The sequence below is a fragment of the Aotus nancymaae genome, unplaced genomic scaffold (assembly GCF_030222135.1).
Source record: "Aotus nancymaae isolate 86718 unplaced genomic scaffold, 86718_ANA_hifiasm-v0.15.2.pri h1tg000059l, whole genome shotgun sequence".
Taxonomy (NCBI): Eukaryota; Metazoa; Chordata; class Mammalia; order Primates; family Aotidae; genus Aotus; species Aotus nancymaae.
This window is the reverse complement of record NW_026988473.1, coordinates 43,969,369-43,986,393: the sequence shown is the minus strand read 5'-3', so window position 1 is coordinate 43,986,393 and position 17,025 is coordinate 43,969,369. Positions and strand designations below refer to the sequence as shown.

Sequence of the window (17,025 nt, the reverse complement as noted above, 5' to 3'; positions counted from 1 at the left end):
AAAACTGGACATCAACATGCAAAAGACGTAAAACAACAGAAAAAGGTTTTACCTTACACCATATACAAAAATCGACTCAAATGGATCAAAGACATAAACTTAGAAGCTAAAACAATAAAACCCTTAGAAGAAAATACAGTGGTAAATCTTTATGACTTGGATTTGGCAATTATTTCATTGCTATAACATCAAAAGCACCAGTACCAACAGAAAACAGGGATAAACTGGACTCCATCAAAATTAAGAATTTTAGTGTATCAAAAGATACTATTAAGTATGCTAAAGGACAAATTACAGAATGGGAGAAAATATTTGCAAATCATATATCTGATAAGGTATTAATATCCATAATATACAAAGAACTGAAACTCAACAACAACAACAACAAAATCCAACTCAAAAATGGACAAACTATTTAAATAAACAGTTCTACATAGGAGATATACAAATGGCCAATAAGCACATGAAAAGATGATCAGCATCATAAATCATTAAGCAAATGTAAATCAAAACCACAATGAGATACCACTTCACATCTACTGGGATGATAATAATAAATTTTAATTGAAAATAACAAGTGTTAGCAAGGATATGAAGAAATGGGAACCCTCTTAAATATCTGGTGGGAATATAAAACGGCATGGCTACTGTGGAAAACAGTTTGGTGGCTTTTAAAAAGTTTAAACATACAACTACATATAATCCATTAATTCAACTCACAGGTATATGTCCAAAAGGATTGAAAGTGGGGACTCTAATAAACATTTCTATAACCATGTTCATAGAAGCATTATTTATAATAATCAAAAGGTAGAAACAACCTAAGTGCCTTTCAACAGATGAAGAGATAAAATATGGTATATATATACAATAGAATATTATTCAGCAGTAAAATTAATTTTAATATATGCTACAATATGGATGGACCTTGAAATGTTATGCTTACCAAAATAAGCCAGACATAGAAGGATAAATATTGTATGATTCCAATTATATGAAGTATCTACAATAGGCAAATTCATAGAGAAAGATAATAGAGATTATCAGAAACTAAGGGTAGATGGATAGAGAGAATTATTAATTAATGGCTACAGCATTTTTGTTGGGGATGATGAAAAAGTTCTGGGTATGGGTTGTGGTGTTGGTTATACAATACTGAAAATATATTATTGCCACTGAGTTATATACTTACAAATAGCAGAGGGATACTATGACTGAGTCTAACACTCAGGTTTTGGGCCCCACTTCTAACAGATAAGGGTGTAGTTTAATGGGCTAAAGTTAGTTTCACCGTCAGACTTTACTCCCAATCCTAGTGTTTTATCATTTTCAAAGAACTTTTATATATTTTACCAAATTTAGTTTTCACACTCACATGGAGTAGTGGACAAATCATGACACATTTCTTAGATGAGAAAAAAGTGAGGTTCAGCAAGATTAAATGACATGTTCAAGTAAGGATGAAATAAAATAATCCATATGAAATATTTAGCACAGTATTTGGCACAGTAATCATTCAGTAAGCTTTAGCTAGTGAGTAAATGGAAGACCCAGGATCAGGCAGACATCCTGTTCCTAGGATCTCCTAGGAAACTTCAAGGGTACTTTCTAGCAGCAATCATTTAAAAAATTCCAATTACATAAAGCAATGGGTCATCTAAATCAACTCTGAAGTATGAAGGAGGCTACTCACTGTTTTTATTTTTCAGGTAAGCTGATCTTGATCTGATATATACATTGGTAACTGTGAAAGAGGTTTTATCTTTTAATTTTCTCCAACATTTATACTCAAATGTACCTATTATACTCATAATTGCTGCATCTCTCTGTATCACAGTGTGAAAAAGCAAAGCAACCAGAAGTCTATGGTTTATTTTTCTGGGCCCTGATCATGAGTTCCTATCCAGAAATATGTCTCTAATTATAGAACCTGTAAAATAATTTTAAAAATTAGGGATTAAAACTCAATAAAGCTATTTCTAGAGAGATCAATCTGAAAGATGCTGTCCTGGAGCTGTATAATCCCTGTGGGCAACATGTCCCTGAACAAGAGATGGGAGAGCTTGTCTGGTGTTTACTACGTTCTGGGACTCTGAAATGCCCAAAGGTGCAGGTAAAATCACAGGGTGGGGAGTGGAGGCCTATAACTCTAAATGTATTTGTTTACACTGTCTTAACATGGATTCAGAAACAGTCAGCTTTAACAGTGAAGGTCACCCCAAGGTGGTCCTTGCTCTCTGGAAATCAAGACAATTATTCCATCAGCTGTAGGCACAAACACTATGAAATCATTTCAGATATGGGAAAGTGGAAAGAGAAAAAAAAAGGGAAATTTTCTTTTTTAATTTATAAAGACCAAGGCAGCACTTGTTCATCCTGTTGTTTAAGGAACCAGAACATAAATTTATGCCACCATTTCAAGGTTTTCTTTCAAAAATTTTGTCATTGTTGTCTCACATACATTACTTTTCTTTCTTTATTTTTTTCTTTTCTTTTTTTTTTTTTTTTTGAGACAGAGTCTCACTCTGCTGCCCAGACTGGAGTGCAGTGGCACAATCATGGCTTGCTGCTGCCTTAACCTACCAGGCTCAAATAATCCTCCCACATCAGTCTCCTGAGTAGCTGGGACTACAGGTGCACACCACCAAGCTTGGTTAACTTTTTAATCTTTTTAGAGACAAGGGCTCACTATATTGCCCAGGCTGGTCTTGAACTCCTGGGTTCCAGTGATCCTCCAACTCCTCAGCCTCCCAAAGTGTGGGATTACAGGCATGAGCCTCCACACCCAGCCCTCACACACATTTCAAGCAAAGTTACCATAGCTTAGTTTGGGGCAAAAAAAGTTGTATTGTACTTGTCCAGTTTCCAGTCCAATAGCAGTCTCTTCACTTAATTCACGTGAATGATCAAAACACTGTATATATTGATTAAGTCTTCTGAGGATGTAATTTCTCTATTAATAGCATAAGAACATACCATTTTTATCAATTTTAAACATATTTTTCACATACAATAAAGACTAGATTTGCCAAACTATTGAAATAATTAGAGTTCTGATTAACTAAATTGTCTGACATAATTTAGGAGTGACACAAAAGTAAACACTTTTTTACCAACCTTGCTTGTAATTAAAATTCTTCCTACATCTCCAAACCCATTGTCCTGCCTTACTCAAAAGAGTTTAGCCAACATAATCAAATACAGCTTTGTTACCCTAGGACACTAACTCTAAGCTGCACTTTGTTCAATGGGAGTAACTAATTTCTGCACAATATTGTTCCAGTTTCTCCATTTTTCTCAGTTAAATTTTGTAATCTCATTAATGCTGTTTGAGAAGACTTTGAAAAATGGTCTAAATTCATTAAATATATAACAGTATCTTCCCCCATGGAAAGTGGCAGTATTGTTTTAACAAAGTTAGGCAAGTAATATAGTTACAAGATGTCTGCGTCTAACAGAAAATAAGACCCATACATGATTTTGAAATGTGAATAATTTTAACTTTAAAAACACTGAAGTCAAATGGAAAGTTTCCACATATAGTTCATTTAAAATGTTTCTGGGACTGGTACAGGGGTGTCAAACTCAAATTTAGAATAGAACAGTGAACTTGGTCTACTTCAATGTTCCAATGGAAGTCAAATGAAGAAATAGTTTCCAATGACTTATAGAGATGACAACCACTGCACTGAAAAAAAAAATTCTCCTTCCTTAATATAGATGTCAATTTCATAGGAGGTAAGTATAACTTGTTCTAAAAATCATGCTCTAGAAAAATGAATTTTTAACGATTTTAATGACATAATTTTCTCTCAGGTGTCCAAAAACCTTTTGGTAATATGAGTTTGATTCATTTATGTGTGAGGAATTTTTGGACAGCCCTTAAACTCACCAATCCCTTAATATCTCTATTCCTTGAATCATTCGTGTTTTGCCACAGACATCCTACCTTTTCTTACAAAGAAGTTCTCTATCTAATGCAAAAGAATAATCAATGGCAACAAGCAATTAGAACAGACGCTAAAATGCACTAGGCTTATTTTTATGCTATTTAGTAAGCTTCCTTATCCAGAATTTTAATAAAGTGATTTATGTTTTCTTACTTCTTTAAGCATATTAAAATGCCTTTGTTCACCTTATAAACCACATACACAAAGAAAATGCTGCATGCAGATTTGTTGTACTCAGATTTGATGGTTAATATAATCAGGTTAATATGTTAAAAAGAACTTGACACAGAAATTATTAATGAGTACAACAAGGTCACTACTTCTGAGCTGAGGTCACTTACAAAGAATGCACAAATGAAATTAAGGTTGACTTTTATTTATTTGACTATCTTCTTATATTGGATTCCTTTGGAAACATATCTTTAAACATTTAAAGCCCTGTTTACAAGGAGGCTCTGAAAGAAGCTTCAAACCATTATGCCCCTAATTGAATTCCCCAGGAGTCCAGTAAACTCAGAGGAATAAAGAAAAATCATAATATTTGCTAAATCATCTTAAAACATATTTCACTGCAAGGTTACATGATCTGTTTTTTTGAGATTTAAAAATGAATTAAAAAATACTGAATACTTCATTATTTAGAAGAAAATAAAAAATAATTTTACCTACTAGTGATAAACTAATTAAATCAGTCCGGTTTTAACTATTTTTCTAGGAGAAGTCTGAAAACAAACAATAACATTTTATACTGTATGTGATCACCTTCCCAGAGCATAACAGCTTTCACAAGGAGAAAAGGATCTTTAACCAAAAAAAATTATTCAGTAAAATATGGGAGAGAGCTGACAAAAACATTGTAGCCCCCAGGAGAAGTAGTATCTTACCTGTGAATTCAAGACAAACTCAAGTGGAAGAAGAGAAAGTAAAAGTTTTTAGCAACCAATTAGTTTATTACAATGCCTGCTCTTCCCAATTCTAATTTTACTTTAAAATAAGCTTTTATGATATTTTTATTCATAGTTCCCTTGCATGCTCCTGTGTTTGTTGTGAGTACAAAGCAAAAACATGTGGATCTGAGCATTTCCAAAAGAATGTTAAATCCCTCTCTACTTACCTGGTTTGTATGTTATTCCAGGGGGGAAGAGGAATCCCTGTTGGGCAGCAGCAGCTGCTGCCAGGGTCCGCTGGTCATGTGGAAAAATTGGGATCATGAGCGGAGGCATGTGACCCTGAACCTGCTAAACAGAAGAGAGCCTATGATCAGACAGGGAGCAAATGTATGCCAAGAAGAATTTGTTTTTCACTCCTGGTGGTGTGCTGGTACTCACATAGCCACCTACCTCTAACCTCATTCCAAATCTGCACTCTGAGAAAATTCAGTTAAAATTCACCAAATCCCTTTTCTGAGATGCTAATAGCATACCGAAGACATAACTTCATTGTGAATTTGCCTCATCCCTGCTTCCACCAAACTGTAGTAATGCTTTTCTTTTCTCTTGACTTTTTCCCTTTTATTTTTTCTTTTAAACAAAGAACTAGAAGAAATAAGTTTGCTTCTTTTCTAGCACTGTACAATGTTAGAGGTTTTGCCCTTTCACCTGCTTTGCATTCTGTGCTTTCTTTCAAAAACAGTATTTAGTATCCCTGGTCAGAAAATAATGTCTAATTGTTATATATTCTAAAAGCTGTATCTCCCCAGTTTAGGTATCTCATTTCAAAGCCTCACTGCATTATGTTAAACATATAGCTCTTCAGATTTAAGGCTACTACATCTTGGCTCCCAATTAAACTAATATTCTTTGCCATACACACCTCGATGTAACATATAAATTGCTTGTCTGGCTAAGCAGTTTTACAGCTTTATGCACTACCATGTAGCTCAGTAATTATGGAGTTGTATTCAGAGAGCATTTCATAATAAATCCTACTATATCAAATTTCATTTGACCTCAATAAATGTATCAAAGAGCACAAAAATGCAAAATAGAAAATCTTTACTCTATATCAGTATTTGTACTCCATATAAAGAAAATAAGAGCTATGACAGAATCATGCTTGTGAAAATTACATTTTAATTTCCTAGCTTCCTTCTTTACTCTATGAATGCTGTCCGGATTCCAGGATAGCATGACAGGAAGGTTTTGTCCTGGCTTTTAGGGCACAATTTTATGGGTTGAATACAGGACTTTTCTTATTTAAAGATCAAAACAGATATACAAAAAGAAATTATCTTTAAGTTCAAACAGGGTATTTAGCCTTTTTACTGGTATAAAAGGACTACATTATATCTTATTTAAGATACAAACCTTTACCAGTAATTCTTCCAACCCCAAACCCTTCCCCTGTCTAAATTCCTAAATCTTCTCTTTAGGCAAAATTCCATACACTGGCTGATGACCCTGTTTAATTAGCACTGGCTTGCCTTGTCCTGTCCCTGTTCCCTTCATAGCCAGGTACACAGTGCAAAAAATGCTTCTGTGTGGTTCTAAGAGGTTTCATTTACCAACAGCTTTTCTCTAGGGAAAGCCCTAAGATGTGGGTTAATAAAGGGCAAGCAAAAAATAAACACCTTACAGGATTTTTCTGAATTCATTTCTCAGGAAAATCAACTTATAATAAAAAGGTCTTTGTGCAATTACTACCTTGCCAGTGGGGCGTGAAAGAAACTAGCTTTGAGCAGCTATTTCTTCCATTTTAGCTGAGGTAAGCCCAAGTTGCGTACATTGGAGTACAAACTAAGCCTGCTTAAATTGGAGCTGATCCCCTAGTGCCCAGGTCTCGCCTTTAACCCTGAAGAAAAGCACCGGGTTTGCTGCTGAACTCTAGCTTGTTGTACCCTGATGCAAACTTGAGATGTCAGAGACAAGGTCACTGTTCCATGCCAGAAAATAAAACACAGTATTTTGTATGGGTTACAATTGTTTGGTGCAAGAGTACATCAAAGGGAATAATTTCATTTTCCTCCAGAAAAAATGGCCCTAATATGTACATAACATATAGCACAAATGGCTTACACTCTAAAAAGGGAGAATAAGAAAGTGATGAGTCTGGATATTATATTCATTTATTATTTCTTCCATTTCACAAATATTATCTTATTATTGATAAGTAGCTGAAGATGTTTGAATATTTAGTTTGAGAGATAAAAGAGGTAAGATTATCTTCAAATATTTGAAAGAATGATGTATGGAAGAAGCATTGGATTAAGACTGAATGGCTAACAGAGGGAGAACTAGGCCCAAAAGAAGAAATTTCATGGAAATGAAATGCAAAGAAGAACTTTCTAGTAATAAACTATTCTATAGTCACTCTGATTAAAGAGATGTTATATATCCTTTCCCTAGAGATGGTCCAGTGAAGAAAGGCTGTATAACCCCATATGTTAGAGATATTTAAAGCAAATACATAACTAAAAACCTGATTATATAATAACCTTTAGGGCCTTTCCAACTTTATAATTCTATGATTGTTTAAAAGTCAACATTAAGAAGATAGTGTGATTACAGTCATTCCTTCATTCATTCATCATGAATTTATTGAGAATTTACTGGGTGCCTATAAAGGCCTTGTTGGTCAAAAAATCTAAACTCAAATCTATATTCTACTATTTTCTTGGCTGTGTAATCTTGAACAGTTACTTAATTGTTCTGAGTATATTTCTTCATGTAAAAACTGAAGCTTATTATACTACCTTACACAACTATTATGAGGACTAAATAAACAATAAAAGTAACTCTCATGGCACAGTACTTGACATAATAGTAATGCAATGTCACAGTAAATCCTTGTTAGATTCTTGTTCTTTTCTTATATGGTTTCCATATTCAGGACTCAAAAATTATCAAATTACTGATAAAATGAGCAATATAAAAGCAATAGTTGATCTTACTCATAACTCTAAGAAAGAAACATGACCCAACTAAATAATTCTGTTTGGCAGGCAGAGGCTTGTCATGTTTAGCAGACAATATGCCTCACAGAGAATTATCCTATCCCAAGTATCTAGAAAACCATGATAAAGAAAAGATGGGAATAAATGTTCATTTGAACATGTATTTGGAGCTCTTTGGTGTTACTTATTTAACAGCATCTTAGAATGAAAACATTATTTTTACATTGGTCACCCAAGCTCTTCAGATCATCAGACAACAGAAGGAGGTCAATAGCACTTAGAAACCAACCCTTAATTCTCGAATCTTAGTGTCTTAAATTACTTCCTTCATAACTTTCCATCTTCATGAGATAACTAACCAAACTCTTGGGGTCATTTTTAATGCCAAAGATCTGTAGGTATTTCATATTAACATAAGCTGTAAGAATTTAGGTCAGTTCATTTCTGTTCATCACACTCTACAAAGAAAGATATGTTAGAAACTTCAAACACTAAAGATTAGCCCAGAGGCTATTCAATAAGATGAGAGACAAAGTAAATAAGGAGGAGGTCAGAGGATGTCATGAAAGCAAGAGTAATAATAGAAACATAGAGTTGGAATAGAACTTTGAGATAACCCAGCATTATTTCGCAAAGTGTAGTACCTGACCAGCAGCCTCAGCAATATCTGGAAACTTTTTTTAAAAATCAAATTCTTAAACTCTACCTCATGCCTACTGAATCAGAAAACTCTGGAATTCAGTCCAACAATTTAAATTTTAGGCTAAAATTTAATTTAGGGCAGTGATTCTCAAACTCTAGTGTGTATCGAATGATCCACAGGGCTTGTTAAAACACGGATTGTTTCCTTATCTCCCCCTGCTCCCCATCATGAGTCTTTAAATCAGTAGATCTGAGGTAGAGGTCTGACGGTGTACATTTCTAAAAAGTTCCTAGGTGAAGCTGGGGCTGCTGGTCCAGGGGTCATTCTTTGAGAATCACTAATCTAATCCAAAGCTCATAATTTACACATAGGAAAACAGGTGGCTAGAGAAGGTAAAAGATACGAGCCTAAGGTTACAGTGTCATGACAGAGCTGGATCTAGAGTCCAAAACTGCTAATCACCCTGTCCTGGGCTTTTTCCACTACATCAGATGGACTTCAGTGATTGATAGAAAAGGGAGAAATCACTGGTTGCACTGTTTTGGCAAAGAAAACCTTCAAGTCTCCAGCTAAAAATAATTATGTGTTTCAGAAGCATATTGCTGGAGTTTGGATACTATGAATGTTGTTCAATTTTCAATAAATTCCTTCATCCTTTCTGTTATATTTTATTTTACACAGAATACACTGATATCAGTATCTACCATCATTAATTCCAATAGTTTGTTACAATACATCCATTAGCAATGATCATATTGTTCCAAGGAATAAAATTGACTTTAACTTATTTTAAGTAAAACAACAAACTTACTTTAGGTAAAACAATGTAAAAATTCCAAGTGCCCTTTATTAAAGAGAAGCTAGAATATCCAGTAGCTAGTTTAGACTCTAGCCTGAGAAAAGGTGATTAAAAGTTCCTCTTATGTCTAATTACATTAAGTAATAATTAATAGTGATGATTATAATGATGATGATGACCACAGCAGCTAATATTTTTCAGTGTTTCCTATATGTCAAGTACTGAAAAAGTGATTTACATACTCTATCTCATTTAATCCCTGAAACCCTGCAAGGTACTTACTATTATTATTCTTATTCATTTGATGAGAAAACAAAGCCATGTGAGGTTAAGTAACATTGTCAATTAAAAAGCGATAGAGCCAGGATTCAAGTCCAGATATGTCAAGGTCAAAGTTTGTACTTTTAATGCCATATTATATTAGGCATGAAGTTATCTTTTTCAAAACAGATCTAAGATAAGGAATATGATTATTAGTGATAATAATATAATTGTAGATTTGCGTATGGTTGTAATAAAGAGTACAGAGAGTCACATGGGCCCTCAATCCAGTTTCCCCAAATGATAACATCTTGCAAAACTATAGTACGATAACACAACCAGAGTACTGACATTGATACAATCCAACAATCTTATTCATAGTTCCCTAATGCAGGGGTCCCCAACCCCTGGGCCGTGGACCAGTACCAGTCTGTGGCCTGTTAGGAACTGGACCACAGAGCAGGAGAAGAGCAGCAGGCAAGTGAGCATTACCGCCTGAGCTCTGCCTCTTATCAGATCAGCTGTGGCATTAGATTCTCATAGGAGCACCAACCTTATTGTGAACTGCACATGCAAGGGACCTAGGCATGTTCCTTATGAGAATCTAATGCCTGATGATCTGTGGTGGAAAAATTTCATCCTGAAACCATTCCCCTTTTCCTACCCAGTCTGTGGAAAAACTGTCTTCCACAAAACTGGTACCTGGTGCCAAAAAGGTTGGGGACCACTGCCCTAGTGTGTTAAAGGAGTTATGTCTTTAAAACAAGCAAAGGCAACTAGGTTCTATCAATACTTTTAAATGCCATTTTCTATAAAATGCTCATCAGTATGACCCAATACAAGTGGTATTAGCAGAAAGTATAAATTACAGCAACAACTTTCCTCTCTCATAGCTTTCCATTTATTACACTTACTAAAAGATTGTCAGTTGAATGTGGAACAGAAATGGAAAGCAAGAGCAAGGTAAAGGGAAAAAACATGAAAAGAGTCTTGCTTGGTGGCCACCTAAGAATCACACAAGCATTTAAAATATTTAGTTGTGCATTAAAGTCACTGCATTGAGTGCCAGTGCCTAGGGCAGATAAAGAATTCTGAAGATACAGACAAGCCTCATTTTGCTCTGAAGAATATAATCCTGACTTTCCCCTACCTTTCCAACATCCCATTTTCCCATTTGGTGATATGCCAGGAAAGGCAGTCACACTGGAAACAGCAACCCCAAAAATATTTTACTAAGAATTAAAAAAAGTAGAATTCCCCTCACTCCATCAAAGATTGACCAGTCTCCACATGTCTTTTCCAAGAAGTTATCAAAATTTCAAATAGCATCTTTTTTTCTTTAAAATGTAGCTTTCCCTAAACACAAATTCAGAGATTGTTTAATTATCCTATAGATGAAGAAGTAAAACTGATTTTGTTAGCACAAAGAGCAAAACAAGATGTTGCATGAAAACTGTTATTTTTATTGCTTTGAAAGTAAGCACTATCTGGTTGAGTATGTAACTTGAATGACTACCAAGTAACCAGAAACCCCATCATGGGTGAAGCTTAGTGTATCACTAAAGTAATAAACTACCCCAAAGCACAACTGTCCATTAATTCTAAACTTCCACAATCCCTGACCAAAGTGTTTCCCTTTTGGAGAGGGTGGGGAACATATACTTGATCAAATAGGCTACATGTCCAGAAATTTTAACCTCACATCTTTCAGAGAATCAAGGCAGCAGCAGATATGTGTGAAACACTTAGGTTCTGTCTCTTCCAATTCGTAAAACAGCATTGTTGCATCAACACTTATCCCCCTTGTTTTCTCTGTGCTAAGTTGTTGATGATGCCATTTTTTTGCCATCTGCCCTAGAGCTTCATTAAAGATACATGAATGGGCTAACTGGCCTGATATCTTGTGAGGAACAGGTGCTATTGTTTGTCCCTGAAGACTTGTAGTAAAGATATGACTCAGAATACTTGAGAAAGAGCATCTGTAGCAGTCAGTCAGAGAGAAACTTGGCAGAGACCTGGCTACATGCTAATATGCAAACAGAGTGACACTCAGGGGGGCTCATTTTCTCTTTCATGAAGATTATTTAACTTTTTTTAGTGATGGGAAATAAATGTTTGTATTGAAAATCATGTACATATTAATGTCTATTACTGAGTTAAAGACAGTGCAAAAATTAGGGTTTTCAGAGTAACTTTATCTCTAGAAAATAATTCCTTATGTGATTTAATTGAAGAAAGCTTCTTAAACTGTTGAAAGAAATGTTTCCAATGTATGTATATCATGACAGAGAGGGAGGGAAAGAGAGAGAACACAGAGAGTTCCAGAAAAAACTGATCCTGGGAGAAAGAGAAAGACAGAAAGAGAGAGAGAGGTGCAAGAGGTACAGATAGAAATAGGGAATGGGGGTCAGTTTTCTAAATGACCATATTCTTTATTGTGAAGAATAGCTGAGTCATTTGCGTAAAGTGTTACCACTGTAAAAGCTGCAGTATCTAAAGCAAAAGAAATGAAGTCCCCAGAAACCTTATAGGAAAAGCCTTCAAGGTCAGAAATGTGTCTTCTTATTGCCAAAAAGTGCATATAATCCGCAGTATATGGACCTTGGTTAATTCTGGAGGTAAGGAGGAAAAGTATCTCATTTGATAGGATAAATTCATGCCTTAACAGAAACCCTTTTAGTCTCAAACTTTTTGTTAAAAATCTGTCTAAAATGTTAATACGCTGCTTTGCTCTTCCTTAGAAAGCATAATGCAGTAGTCAACACACTGAACTTCTCTTGGTTGGCCACAGCCTGAAGTATACAAAGAAGCCTTGAATTATATACTGCCTTCTTTGCTGTTCACTAATTCACAAATCACAAATCAGCTCTCAGCAAATAAGCTGAATGTCCCAAATGGCCTGTGCCATCTATATTTCTATATATCCTGTTGCCCTTATCACAGGCCTAAGAACATAGTAGGTATTTTGTATTAACTGATCAATGGCTGAGAACCAACCAACTAGGACCACAGATCTGGTCTTCTGACCACGAATTTTCATAGGGTAGGATTGTTAATGCAAGTACAAAAGGTATCGAGAGTTTCAGGAATAATAGCTATTGGGTGCTAGGCTTAACACCTGGGTGATGAAATAATTTGTACAACAGGACCCTGTGACACAAGTTTACCTATGTAACAAACTGGCACATTTACCCCTGAACTTAAAATAAAAGTTAAATTTTAAAAAAGATATTGAGCTGTAATCATTCTCAATCCAGAAGAGAATTTAAAAATGACTTTTAAATACATCTTGATATAATCTTGTTCGCTCTTCATTTGTCTTATTTAGCAAATCTACGGCTGCTAGAGCTAACGTAATATATCAAATTCTTCTTCTAGAGAATCTAGCTAGCCCAACAGGAGAATATTATAATTCTATCAAGAGCAAATTTAGGACACACGTTTTCTAGAACATTTGAGAACACAGTCCCATCTTCCCAGGTATATTCCACCATCCAATGGATCCACATTGTACAAAAAATGTAACTGCATTCAGAAGAGGATCAGCTTTGTTTGCTTCTGTTTGTTTGTTATTTGTTATTGGCAGGTTATTCTCTCTCTTTTTCCTCCCACTTCTCTCTCTCTTTCTCTCTCTCTCTCTTCTCTCTCTCCCCTCTCTTTCTCTCTCTCTCCCCTCTCTTCCTCTATCCTCCCTCTCTTTTTCACTCTCTCTCTCTCTCATAACTTCTCCTCTCTTCCCTGTTCCTCTTTCCTTTCTCAAGTCCCATCAGGATAATATACAAAACAAATTGTTAATATCCATCTTTAATGTAATGTAATGTCTTTCCAGGATTTGGCATACTATTGCAAGCACTCTTCAAAATTCTCATTAAAGGACCAAGTACATTCCTTAAAAGGTAGAACAAACTCGAGATGTTATAGTTTAAAAGCATCCTTTTACAACCTCAGGATTTGGTCTTCAAAGCCATATGTTTTAGTTAGAACATTAATAAAGAGCTAACTTCACATATATATATATATATATATATATATATATATACACACTTTTCTGTATAAATATACTTCAATAAAAAGTTAGTTTAAAGCAAAAGAAAAAACAGCTCCAGTAAGTGACTTCTCTTTTCTAATTCAGATTATTTAATATGCTAAACAAAATGTCTAAAATATTCACAGAATAAATGAAAAAGATATATCTTGTCAGTAGTTTTACTATGGCCTTGCCCAACTACCAAGAGTAAAACACGCAAACAAAGCAATTTTATGTGCTGGGTTGGTTTTTTAAGATAGTTATTTAAAATCCAGAGTCTAGCACTTTACAACTCTCTTCCTTAGTTACGCAGGAAAGAAATAATCCTTCCTGAGATAATAACAAAGAAATAATCTTTGTTAGTAAGAACACAATGACTCTACCAGGTAAATAGTACATGTTTTAAAAATCTTCTTCAGGTATATATTCGGAGAGAAATGTTAATAGCCCTGAAAGAACCAATCCTGTCCTTTGTGTTAACATCTCTTTATATATTCTCAGCATACTGTATATACTGAGCATACTTTCAGCATACTGTATATACTAATTCTATTTGCATTTATTAAATGGGGGAATATCTCATTAATCTACTGGGATCATATGTAGTCAAAAGTCATTATTTTATTTTTCATTCATTTGTACATGCTCTATTTAATATTGAATTTTCAAAGAAAATAACATAGAATTAGTAATAATATAATCCTAATTCCTAGTCTCTCTTACTTGTTTGTCCCCTTATTTCATAAAATGAAGAGCTCAATACATATACAAATAAAAAGTTAGCTTAGACATATTAGACTCCTGAGAAACATGCTACTCCAAAAGAGAAAGCAGCGTACTTGCCTTAATTCAACTCTTCAGCAGCCATTCATTGAGCAACAATCACTATATACCTGGTTCTGTGTAGACAGTAGGAATATAAAAGTACCTTAAAGACATCTATAGCATTATTTTACCAGGTAGTGGTATTAGGTTTGTTCTCACTTACATATTAGCACAAATTATCCAGTTTTCAGCTTACTTTGGAATAAGGTCAACAGAGAAAGTTTTGCTTAAAAAGAAAACTAAATTATGGCAAAAATTCCATTAAGTATCATTCTATATCTATGGTCTATACCCCAGAAAGAATTTGAGAGTATTTATGAAGATATAAGTCAGATTTCTTTATAAAATGGATGATAAATGTTAATTAAATGTGTTTAAATTATCTTACTATGTTTTAAGAAACTCTCACCAGGAGGGAAATAGAATGTCCTGGCCATAAAGAAATTAATAAAACATGCTATGCAAAAGTAAAATTTATGATTCATTTGGAGTTAGATATCTACCATCTTTTCAATCCATACAAATGCATAATCTTGTCAATTAAATATTATTGTTAAGGTCTAGTAGTATGTTAAAATCACTTTAAAGTGCAACTAAGGAAAATTCATGTGTGTTTATTACTCCTTAAGGATCTATTAGTGGGTATTTTATTCAGATTCGTGCTGTAAAATCTGCATAAACTCAGCATATTGTTATCCCCATGTGTGCATTTGTTTGGTTAAAGCAGAACAGCAAATCTCAATTTTTGCAACTTCTGGAGAAGTCAAGAGAACTAAAACAGTCTTAATTTTAATCAGATACAAACAGTTATCACTACAGAAGTGAAGAGTTGACTATTATGCAAATAGTCACAGTTAGTGGTCACCAGGCCATCACAGAAGACTGAGCTAGTCAATTACTTTAGATATTTCCAAAGACTAGTGAAGATGAATGTTTCCTATTCCACCCCATCTTATTTCCAGAGAAGTATGAAACATATTAGAGACTAATGATTGTTGTTCCTAAATGGAAACCCCATTAAATACACAATGATCAAAGTGTTTTGCCAAGATGAAAATTATTTTTTTCAAGTTTTGTATAAATGCCATTTAAATATGGTAACATTTGTGAAGAATATGGCATTCCTTTCTTTGTAATAACCAAATTCAGATATAAACCTTTCATAAACTTTTGACCCGTAATGAAGGCAATCTGGCTTTTACCCCAGAAGTATTTTATACAACCTTATTCTGTTAGCAATGACCAGAGTTCAATTATTAAATTCCTCATCCAGAAATGCAGGTTTACATCTTAAACTACGGGTCTTGTTAAAATTATGCACAAGTAACTTAGAGGCAAGGATTTTCTATCCCTCGAAGGCTCTGTAAAAGACTTTGCACAGAGTAGGGACTCAACAAATATTTGCTATATAATGCATTAAACAACTTGTATTCTATGTAATTTAAAAACTAAGTGGTAACAATACTGATGGTGTTTTAATCTGCCAAATCAAGTCAAAGCCCATTCATCATTTACAATTCTTAAATGGAGGCCACAGGAATACAAATAGAGTTCAAATGTATTTCCTTATAGTGATTTTTTCTTTTGGACCTGCTGTGGTCTAATTTTGAAGTTCACTAGTTGATAAGAAAATTTAAAAATTGACTTTATTAATTTCAAGATTTTTTAATGGCTGAGTACTCCTAGTACATTTGTTGAAACTCCTATCTAGTATCATTTAGAGATGCCTCTAAGCTTCTTTAATATTTCACCATCATCAATTATAATCCTTACTGACAGAAATGATAAGATACTCTCACCAAAAGAGCCAAGAATATATTTTTCCAAAGGAATAATATTTAATAATTGTTATATCCAGTAAGCTCATTATGTGACCTAGAATGAATGGCAGAAAAGCATTTAAGCATCAGCTATCATGGAGAACAAAAGTAGTTTCATCACAAGCAAGAAAGCCTGAGAAACGTAGTGTGGCAACTCTGACCAGGACATAAATAAGATGTCTAAGCTATTGACAGCTGGGGCTCACCCATGGCAAATTGTCCATCCTGGGAAGTATCAGTGAGAGATAGTGCCTGAATATGTGATTGGGGGACAGGTAGATAAAGTAAGGCAATATTTATAAAAACCAGATACCAAGGAAAGGCATAAACAGTAACTATAACCCCAAGTCAAATAGCCTTCAGGTTTTCAATCTTTATCACAGTCAAGTCATTTTAGAGTACAAAGCTAATGACATGCCCAGTAATTGTCATTCTGGAGCACAACTTGCAACCCCTGCCCCCGACTCCTAGCATGTACATTAAACACACACACACACACACACACACACACACACACACACACACTCCTACACCTGCTATCTCCATTTAATGAACAAGTTGATGCTGAAGATAATTATAAGAATAAACTAACATGCTGATTTTTAAAAAGCTCTTTTCTTTATTGTTATGCTTTTATTTAGTGTGATTTTCATATTAAATAACTTAGATACAATAAGGAGATGTCCCTATTAAAAAAGGTAAGGTCCAAATTCCCTAGCCTAGGATGCCCCTCCACAAGATGTTCTTAACATAACCCTGAAGCCTCTTTGCCTACTACCCTTTACCATGATCTTTCTCCAATTGCTTT

At 34.5% G+C, this 17,025-nt stretch overlaps 1 protein-coding gene across 21 annotated transcripts in view; it reads right to left on the bottom strand.

The window, feature by feature from the left end:
- SOX6 (SRY-box transcription factor 6) overlaps positions 1–17,025 on the bottom strand; it is a 665,386-nt gene that overhangs the window by 139,936 nt on the left and 508,425 nt on the right. For 12 of the 21 annotated variants that reach the window (XM_012456568.3, XM_012456567.2, XM_012456564.2 and 9 more), the window contains one exon: positions 5,065–5,188. In XM_012456568.3, coding sequence (XP_012311991.2) covers positions 5,065–5,188 — 124 coding nt within the window. The remainder of the gene's footprint in view (positions 1–5,064; positions 5,189–17,025) is intronic. The other 9 variants (XM_012456580.3, XM_012456573.3, XM_021675166.2 and 6 more) reach the window with 1 other exon arrangement.